The 10,828-nt window shown below is 42.2% G+C and overlaps 1 protein-coding gene across 1 annotated transcript in view; it reads left to right on the top strand.

Moving 5' to 3' along the window:
* The window catches only part of Mepe (matrix extracellular phosphoglycoprotein), an 18,370-nt gene extending 7,863 nt beyond the window's left edge, over positions 1–10,507 (top strand). Inside the window, exons 3-4 of the mRNA XM_010606744.2 lie at positions 5,148–5,240; positions 9,031–10,507. Coding sequence (XP_010605046.1) covers positions 5,148–5,240; positions 9,031–10,485 — 1,548 coding nt within the window. The 3' untranslated portion in view covers positions 10,486–10,507. The remainder of the gene's footprint in view (positions 1–5,147; positions 5,241–9,030) is intronic.
* Positions 10,508–10,828: the final 321 nt, after the last annotated feature.

The raw sequence follows: 10,828 nt of genomic DNA on the forward strand, positions 1-10,828 counted from the left end.
CTGGAACTCAGTGTGTAGCCCAGGCTGCTCTCGAACTCACAGCAGTCCTCCGGCCTCAGCCTCTCTAGCGCTAGAATTACAGGCGTGAGTCACCACGCAGGGTAGATTCCCCGGATATGGATGAGCCCACTTGCTCCAGCGGAGGGGAGGTCTGCAGAAATTGTTTCCAATGAGAGTGCAGTGGGCGGGACCGATATAACTTTTTAAAGAACACCGAAAGCCAGTGCTTCTAAGAACACCAATAGCTGAGACTAATAAATAGTACACAAAAACTCAAGTTATAATATGTCAAAAGAACTCTGCAAGATTTCACTACAAACTTGAAGAATTTGGCATGACTATTTTAAAGCTAACCAAATGTATTTGGTAAATAGATAACAGTGCAAAGGGACAAGAATGTTTTTCCACTTCTTCCAACACCTGAGCATTGTGGGAATCTGCTAGCCATGTTCTCTTCACTGGTGAGGCTAACGCTGGGCAGTAGCATCTCTAAATTTAACCCATCTGAAGCTCATAGTTCCTTTTGTGTGTTTTTCTGAGTCATCCGGTTGAGTGAGTCTTCAGGATGTGACCAAATTATCTTAGGACAACACTGAGCAATACAGGAATTTTCTGCAATGTAGACATGGTGCCAATTAGATAATGTCTGAGCAGCATCCCAGCTTCTCAGAGCAACCATTCAGTTGTAGAACCACAGAAACACAATCATTCTGTTGCCAGCCAGGCTTAAATATAGGTGACTCAAATGAGTGAGTGGGTGACCAGTTGGGCAACCAGTCTGACAGGAGTGAACCATACCATCTGGCTAGGGCAGGAGAATGAAGTTGGGGAGAGCAGGTCCCACTCAGTGCACATCCTCACACAGACCCAGGACCAGATGCTTAAAACAGACAGACGTCCATAGGTCTGATCCACATGACCTTGAGCAGTGGTGGTGTGGGTCCTCCAGTTCCAGTTCAATCTTGCCATCTGAGGATAGGTTTATTTTGAGCCACACACACTAAGGAACAGGGCTGGTCTTCCTGACCATTTTCCAGCAAAATTCTACGTCAGCATCAATTCAGTGACCACAGGTCAGAAGAGAATATCACTTTCCTGCAAGAGCCAGACCATGCTATCCCCATTGCCAGGCCACATTCAACCTTGGACAACTGCCAAGTGGGGGCTGGGGAGAAGAAGGGGTGCAGATTCCAAATGAAGAAATCTCAGCAAGGTATAGAGCCAGAACTTGGCATTGCTTAAATGCGATGTTTTCTCCAATACATATAGATCATTTTTAGCAGTTATCAAATTTATTTAATAATAGATGGGTGGTATAAAAATTAGCATACACTGAGTCACATATATCTTAGATTTATAAGCCAAATTCCAAAAAAATTTTAAATGGAAACAAGTAAAAGATAATTATAGGTTCACAAGATTCAGCTAATATCTATCAATATACAATTACATTGGAAAGACTTTGTTATAAATCACAATAAGTTATGAACTATACTAAGGAAGTCTAGGGCCGGGGATTTAGGTCAGCAGTTTGGCGGCCTGCCTCCCAAGCGCAAGGACCTGAGTTTGATCCCCGGTACCAAAAAAAAACTAAAGAAGTCTATATTGTGAAATAAATACAGATTCTGCCAAAAAATGTATACACACTTCAAGAAAAGAAAACTTTTATAGTTGTTTTAATATTAAATTTATTCAGATATCATGAGATGAGTACAAATTACCTTTGGCCTTTACAATTACAAGAGGTGCTCAAAGTGGTGGCCATTAACTTTCAGACAATTACTAGTATGGTGAACTGCTGCTTGGATAACCTCGGTCCTTGAGTTTCTTGCAGGTGCATTTTCAATTTCTTCTCTAAGGGCCAGCAGTGTACTGGGTTTTCTGAGATTTATGGCATGCACTAGCCCCCGCCCCATGTGAAAGTAACACCATCTATGGAAAAGACATCATACTAGTTTTCTTTTCCTGAAATGTGTATACTTTTTTTGGCAGAATGTTTTTTGAATGACTGTGTCTGTGTGTGCGTGCGTGTGTGCGCGCGTGTGTGTGTGTGTGTAAATGTGTATACTTTTTTTGGCAGAATGTTTTTTGAATGACTGTGTCTGTGTGTGCGTGCGCGTGTGTGCGCGTGTGTGTGTGTGTGTTCTGTATAAGAAGATGCCCATACTTTTATTTCATTCTCTTGCTTAATATCTGTCCATCTCATTTTTGTTTTCTGCTTCCCATCCTCTCATTTTCAGAACTATGTTCACTGTTTTAGTATTAGCGAAGAGTAAAGCAATGTTCTAATTTTAAACTTACAAGATCAAATAAGTACCAACATGAGAAAGAAATGCAATAAAGAAGAAAACTATAAAATAGATCTTGAAGATAATAAAATCTTTAGGAAGCTATTCTCTTATTCATCAATGTTTTCATATATAACTACTTAAAAATTTATTATTGTAACTATGGGACTTTGAGACAAAGGGCTTAGATTTAAATATCTCTCCTACTTCTACTATTACCAGCTGCATGTGCACAAAATTTGCTTTTTCTACTGCTTATCTCAAAGGGGTTGTTATGAAATTCAAATGAGACTCTCATACGAAAGTAGTTTACAAGCTTTTAATGCTATATCAATATAAGGTTTTACTGAGAAACTATTGTTTGTTTCTAGAATGAAATGGATTGCTTCTCGGCCTTTTGGCTAAGATGGAGTGTAGAATGAAATGGAATATTGGGCAGATAGATGTTGGAGTCCAGTCAACGGGTACTTTCACCTAGCTTTTGAGCTTATATTTCTTTTCTTTATTATTTATTTATTTTATTTTATTTTATGTACTTATTTTGGTACCGGGGATCGAACTCGGGTCCTTGGGCTTGAGAGGCAGGCAGTGGAACCACTGAGCTAAATCCCCGGCATTGACCTTATATTTCTAAAATGACTTTGTTACTCAGTGCCCAGGCAGAACAGAAATCTATGACTTTAAGATTTATTCATGAAGAACACATTCTAGATGAATAAGACAGCCAGCCTAAGGGGTGCTCAGCTGGTTTACCTCTGTTTTCATCTTTTTACTGACAGCTTCCTTCTCTATGATTGATCTCTCACGGTGCCTGCTTTCACTGAAATACAGACATGTGCCATTCTCTGCTTCCCCTGCCACATCAGAGCAAAGCCAAGGGCTTGAAAAATAAGTAGGGAAATCAAATATGGAGAACTGAAGAATTGTTCCACCTGTTTCCTTTATGAAAACATCACTCCAGGATTCTTGGGTACTGTTCTGTATGTCTCCCTGATACCTTGAGCCCGAAGGTCTAGGACACCCGTGTTGGTCTAGTCTTCTTAGTTTCTGGCCTTTCCCCATTCCGGTAGCGTTCCCTCACCGCTAGGAAATTTCAGAAAGATTCAACACTGTCAGATCCATCCAATAGGAAGAATTTCTCCTAATCTGTGTTCACCTCCGTTCTCTCTCTCCTTGGGAAAAGTCTGGAGGGGAAATGGCTATCGCAAGCGACCCTACTCATTACATGCAGGGCAATAGTTTGATTCCTGCCGAACCATCAGCACCCTCGCATCTTAATTCTGTGTAACACTTACCAAACGTACACAGAACTGTGTTTAGCTCACTTATACTTAACAACACTAGTGTGCAAGTGAAAAACATTTTTTTCAGTGGATACCAGTGGCAGCCAAGCTCCTTCACCCAGGCGCCATGCAGCCTTCTCCCACCACACCACACCACACCACACCACACCACGGATGGTTCTTGGTGCTAGAATCCCGTATTGCTTGTCTCTGGGGGAAGAAAGCTGGAGCTCTCTTTTGGGACCCTAAAATAAATATTAAAGGGACAAGTGGGTCTATCTTCGTTTGGTCAGAATGATTTTCCACAATGAATAATACTTCCCAAGGAGAGAAAAATAAATGAAACGCTTGTTATTCGAAGGAATGAATGAAAGAATGTTCTGTTTGGTCAAGTTGTGTCCTTGTCTCCTTGTAGACATTTCAACCACAGACTGTGAAAACTAAGCCAAGGCTGTGTGGAAGAACAGAGGTTACACAGAATTATTCCTCTCAAATAACTCTGTTTTGACTCTGCAGAGAAAAAAGTCAGGAAGAAAATTTTAACTTTAGAACTACTCTTGGGCTGGGGATTTAGCTCAGTGGTGCTGCCACGTGCCTCACACGCCCAAGGTCCCGAGTTCAATCCCCGGCACCAAAAAGCAAAAATAAAAATAAATAAATAAATAAAACTACTCTCGGATGCTTAGAATGGAAAAAAAAATTATACATGATTTGGGCCCTTTCTAGTTAATCAAGTATTGTCATTCACACAATGTGTGACAGAAAGAAGGAAGTCATTGTGGACAGAGATCTTTGCACTGTAATTTCTTCCTTCAGATGAAACAGTGGCTTGCTAGGCAACTTGAAGAGGATTAAGAATTCTGTGTTGTTACTAGCAAGCATTTCTCACACGTGCACATGAGAGAAAAGTGATAGATAAAGGGCAAAAAGAAGCTGGCTAACAGGTCCTGATGCGGAATTAGGTTCCTTAGGATTACTTATCCAGGAAGTAAAGCAAATACTCCAGCTTTGCATGTCATCAAACTGCAGCTTATTTCTGCCTACTATGGGTCTTCTGGTGGTCTCAGAAAATTCTGGTCTAAGAACTAACAATCTTCTGTTCTTTATCACAGCTGAAAGTTACTGGCCAAAACTGCAAATTTAAAAACCTAAAAATTCATACCATGAGTTTTATTAATGGAATATCAGACACAAGTATCATAAAATCTACCTTTATGTTAGTTAGACCCCTCGCTCCTCTCACCTGAAAATATTTACACATGCTCAAATTCCATTGAAATTTGATGGTAAAATTGTACCCTGGGAGAAAAAGCAATTGACAGGCAAGGAAGAAAAAATTTAGAAATAAGCAGAAGACGAGCCAAGTTGCTTTCCTCAGGGACTGGCTGACGCATGCCCTCCTGTGGTTACAGGAAATACTACCACTTGTCAGAGGCAATCCCTCAATTGATTTCCTCCAAGTTAGAAAACAAAAATAAATCCAAAAACCTTGTACGGCATTATCAAAAGGAAAGCCAGCAAATCTCTTTTTAAGAGACAAACCTATCTTAATATTATGTTGGGGTTTTTTTTGTAGATAATTTACAGGGGCCACCATGAAAACCATGGGTATTCTATGTTTAAGTATGTTTACCTATCTCCTGGGAAGATAGGCCAAACTCACTTAAAGGTGAACTGGATCTTTGAATGAAGGCCCTTTCTCATGAATCACACCCTGAACTAACCCTGCAGAAGTTGTAGGAGAGACAGAGAGTTGCAGTTTAGCTTTGCTGCTCCAAGGTTTCCATCTGTGACTGGGCCGTTCCCATCCTCCACACCCCAGGCTCTCAAACCTCTGCACTGTGCAGCTCTGTGATCCAGAGTCTTCTGGACCCTGCCCATGGCCTGGACAAGTCCTGCTCTGCTTCAGAACCTGTAGCTGCAGGTATGGTCTTGTGGATCCCACATGTTACTAGCTGTCCTGTTACTGAGTCTGAGTAACACTGAGTCCTTTCCCTATGCTGTAATTATGGGGATTTCACCAGGGGAAGGTTCATAGGAGAAATGACTTTGGACCAAAGGATGAATGCTTTAGCATCTCTTAAATTCATTCTGTGTGTGTCTCCATCCGTGCAGGGTGCTCAAAGAAAAGAATGAGGCCCTTGTCTAGGGGTGACAATAACCCTTTTACTCAGTCTCCTCCTGCAGAATCACAGCCAACAGGCTGGAAACAGCTTAAAATGCCATCAGCAAAAGGACTATTTACTTTTCCAACTCTGGCTTCATTTCCTCTGGAAGTAGCAGTTTCCTTCCACACTGTTATTTTCTTCTGTTCAATATCCTTTACACGGCACTGCTAAAGCAGCCTCTAATTTCCCATTAAAATTAGCTAGAACTTATGATTGTGATACATATATCCTGGACTCTTCCTATTGTGCAACATGTTCTGTGGAAATAAATGATTGAAAAACATATTCGCTTTATCCAAGATCTTGGAAAAGAAGCAAAAGGCTTTTTTTTGGTGGAGGGGGGTAGTCCTTGGGATCGAACTCAGGTCCTTGCACTTGCCAGGCAGATGGAGTAACCACTGAGCTAAGTCCCTGGCCCACAAAAGGCACTTTTAAAAATCATTGGAATCCAAAACCAAATTTGGAAAATACCATCTGAATGGCAGAATCAAAAGATCATACTTTAGGGGCTTGAAGTAAAAAGAAACCTCTTCCTGCCTGGGTTCAGGGAATGTTGCATAATGGAAATAATTGAGCTGGGCCTTGGAGAGTGATTAAGATTTGAGGAAACAGAAGTGAGTGGGAGAGACCCTTTCTCTGAGGAAATCATACTAAGAACCAAGGCCCAGAAATAGAAAAGCAAACTACAGCAAAGCAGAGCAGCCCCCTGAGCTGGAGACCTCATGCAGCCAGCAAGGCCATTCGAAATCACTAACATCAGCAAAGGCAGGAAAGAAAAGCTTTTCAATGTTTTAATATTTTCCCTGGTGCATAGTTGAAGAGATTAGCTATCCCGCTGCATAGTCTAAAATCGTTTTATGTTTTTCTTTATGAAAGAATTCTATTCAGTCTTCTAATGAGATTCTTCAGTGCACATGCTGCTCTTTTAAAACTAGTAGAAGCATCAAAAATAAAACAAAACTTCCTACTTCGGGATAGGGAGAAAAAATGAAGAAGGGATTACCAGAATTTACTGAATTTCTCACCAACTGCTTTATTCAAAAGGTTACATTAGTAATGAGCCAGTTAACTCGATTGCAATGGAAATATAAAGGTCCAAGTGAAACTTTCCAGGCCTCGAAGACCAATGCCCCCAACCAAACTAAGTCAAACATTTAAAATAAATGCTTTATATTCAGAAGTAACACTGCAAAGCTTGTTTCTTGTTCTCTCATAGCCAAATCTTAAACTCTTTTCTGAGTATGCCTGGCAATGTAAAAAATGAGTGAATAATTGTGTTATAACTGCCACAGATAAATCATTTTCAATTTTATTTTGCAGTCAAGAAAAGTTGCATTTCTCTGACAGCCTATTAACAAGCTTTATAAGAATAGAGCGCAATTCCAGGAACCATTTCTATCTTCAGTTTCAGGTGTGAGCTGATTCAACAGTTTTCCCCCAGATTTTCCTGGCAGTTAATAAGAGACATATATGAAAACAGGTAGTTCTCCCAATAGAGCAGTATTTCTATGTAGGGCAGGGGAACGGGGAAGGCAGGGAAAGGGAGAGAGCAAGGAAGAGAAAGAGAAAGTGAAATCCATTTTAGATAACATGTTGTCGGGGCTCATAAGCCTACAGAACCCACAGCCAGAAGGCAACATTCAGGCAGTCCAGGGGCACAGGAGTCAAGAATGGGTCCACTTCCAGGTCCCCTTGTGGCCACATTAGAGAAATCTCGTCATCTGTGCACCCTAATTTCAAGTGACTGTCCCTGACATTGTGCAGGAAAACAAGCTGCCTTTCCATAAAGGGCTCGGCACTGTTCCGTATGAAATTATATTTGTGATCACTTACGTAGAGTATATTTTATGGTGGACATGTTCTAGGTGCTTTACATGCATTAGATCGTGTAATAAAATCATTTAAGTCTTCCAACAATCCATAAAAGTTAAGTATCACTCTTCTTAATCTATGGCTAGCCAGCCCAGGCTCAGAGAAGAAACACAACGGCAGAGGTGGGCAGCTGATTCTAACACCTGTTCTCCTCACAATACAACTTCCGGTGAGCACTGGACTGAGGGGTTAAGAAAACCATTTGGCAACTCCTGTGTGCTAGCTCACTCGATGTCAATGCTACTCCCTGTGACCCTGGCTTCCCCGAATTTAGTCCTTCCATCTTCTTTGCTATCTTCCCTACATGCTTGCCCCACTACACACACTACACACAAGACAACAAAGGACAATGGTGTGTCCTTGTGTGTGTGTGTGTGTGTGTGTGTGTGTGAACATTTCATTGTCCTCTACCTTCTCCTTTCCATCCATTTTCCTCCCTGGGAATTTTCTTCCTTAGGCTATTGTTACTAAAATTTCTGATAGAGGACAGAGGTTTTCAGAATGCACCCCAGACCAGCGATGGCCACATCATCTGAGCACTTGTCCAGATGCACATTCTAGACTCCACCCCAGGCCTGCTGAGTCAAATACTGGCCATTGGGCCCAACTTTGCTTCAGTAAGTCTTCCAAGCAATTCTAAGTGCTACATTGAGAACTACTAACCTAGGTCATCAGATTTGTCTTGTTATACAGCAAAGAGGGAAGAAAAGAAAATTTGTAAATCCGTTTCTAGATAATAACCAGAAATGTCACATCTCGGTGCAAAATGCTTTGTCTGAAAGTCAGAAATCAATTATTGCCTACATTCTCCTGTTTTTTGATTTTCTGCCAAAACAAAGAGAGAAAAATAAATGAAAGGAACAATATCTTCTTCTAGGCAGAGGAATAACACCATACCTCTGATGGTCAGGGCCAAAGTTGGGATAAGTAGGGAGAGAGAGAATGAGAGTATGAAATTCATTTCACTTGCAGTGACTCACTGTTCATCTGAGGGTCACATTCTTTAATCATGTTGTCCTGAAATTCTGGTTTTCTTTCAAAATCTGGCCCTGACCTGTATTTCCAAATTAATTTTTCGCTCTCTTCTCTAGGATCTCTCCAGCCCTGCCTTATAGGTCTGTTTGTATTCTCTTTCAGCGATTCTGTCTCCAAACACTGGGCTCTGCTACTTCACTTAAAAGCGTCTCACCACTTTCCTTTAGCACATGTGAACTCTACCCGTTTTGGAGGCCTTGTTCACTCTTCTTTCTCTGTGAAATCTGCTGAGGCCATTACAGAATGATCTCTACTATAATCTCTCTTGACTTACTAGCCTCTTTTCCTTGACTATATGATGATTGTCTTTTTTAAATATTGCCTAAGAGTTAGCAAATTTTGAAAACATAACATAATCACTTTATATTGAAAATTATACTTTAGCAGGAAGAAAAAAGCAAAGACAATATCACCCTTCACCGTTTTGACAAGAGAAGAAACCAAGAGCTGCCATCTTATGAAAATATTGTCTTGGAAAGTGAGAAAGTTTTGTTCCTTCTTGAAGCCAATGTGAATAACCAAAGTAATAAATCCACATATCTCTCTGAAAATAGACAAACTCTAAAGGAAGAGCACAGAGTCATTCACAATGGGAAGGCCCACAAGGATGGAATGGAGCTCACATATCCCCAATCCACTGGCTCCAGAGGGGCCAAGGATGGAGACAATGGTACCAGGAGCCTAGACAACCAGGAGGAATATAGTGCAGCCCTCATCAGAAACAAGGCGCACCATGTAATGACAGTGACAGAAGAGGGGAAGGAAGAAAACCAAGAGACAAATCCTAGAAATAGTCAAAGAAAAATTCCAGTAGATGTCAACCATGCTAAAGCCCACTCCAAAGGTAAGAAAAGTCATCAACCAGGTGTACGAGCCCAGAGTAGCCCAGTAACAAACAAGACCACCCAGCATAACCGACGCAGCACTCACTACCTACCACAGCTCTCCAAAGTACGCAGAGTCCCCAGTGATTTTGAAGGCAGTGGTTACACAGATCTCCAAGGGAGAGGGGATAATGACATTTCTCCTTTCAGTGGAGATGGCCAACCTTTTAAGGACATCTCTGGCAGAGAAGAAGCTGTTGGACCCAACCTAGAAAGCGTAGATAGACAAACAGGGCTCTCAGGTCTGGGTGAGGCTGAGACTGTGAACACTGACATAAGGGGCCTGGGTCCTAATGAGATCCCGGAGGGAAAGGAACATGGTGGTGATGCCCATGCTTCCAGGGCTGGGACCTCAAAGGGGGCAGGAGAGGCAGCCGTGAGCCTGGTAGAGGGCAGCAGTGACATCACTGGCAGTACCAACTTCAGAGACCTCCCCGGGAAAGAAGGAAACAGAGTAGACGCTGGCAGCCAGAATGCTCACCGAGGGAAAATAGAGCTTCATTACCCACGTGCACCCTCCAAAGAGCAAATCAAAGGAGACAGTGGTATTACCACTCACAATGAAATTCCTAAGCACGGCAGAGGTGGTACTAGAAAAGCTACAGAGCTGTCTGGTAGGAACCAAGGGGCCTCAAGTGAAAAGCACCAATCTTCTAGTAAGGGCGAAAGTCAGGGCTTCATTATTCCTTCTCATGGTCTTGATAATGAAATTAAAAATGAAATCGGTTCCCATCGTGGCCCCCACAATGAGGGGAACGTGATAACGCACAGCGGGAAGAATTCCTATGCACCCCGGGGACAAAATGACTGGGTAAGGAGTGAGGGTGGGTCACAAAGGAGAGGCCCGTGGGGCTACAGAAGACACCCTTCTAGTAGGGGATTTAGTTCCCGGAAGAGGGGCAGTAGCAGTGAGTCATCTGGCAGCAGCAGCTCAAGTGAGAGTGGCGGCCACTAGTCCTGGGGGCCTCCCCATCGCCTTCCAGTGGGCAGCAGAGGACAGAGTCCGCCGTCTGACTGGGAGGGAGACGGGCTTGCGCAAGCCTGGAGGCCTGGCCCCTGGTGTGCGCGGGGTTGCTATTTTAATGATCACAGTACAATTCCAGCTAAGGTCATAATGCTTTTTCAAAAAACACTCCTTAAGGATTTGTATAATGGGCAGCATTCGAGTGGGTGTCGTTTGTAATGCTTGTGGGTGTCACAAAAGCCTTTGCTGTAACTTTTGCTCTGTAGACATGGAAATAAACAGTATTTCTCTATGACAACCTGTAAGTGGAAGATCTATGGGGAATTGTGCTGTG

Source organism: Fukomys damarensis, unplaced genomic scaffold (genome assembly GCF_012274545.1).
Source record: "Fukomys damarensis isolate Sample0158 unplaced genomic scaffold, DMR_v1.0_HiC HiC_scaffold_37, whole genome shotgun sequence".
NCBI lineage: Eukaryota > Metazoa > Chordata > Mammalia > Rodentia > Bathyergidae > Fukomys > Fukomys damarensis.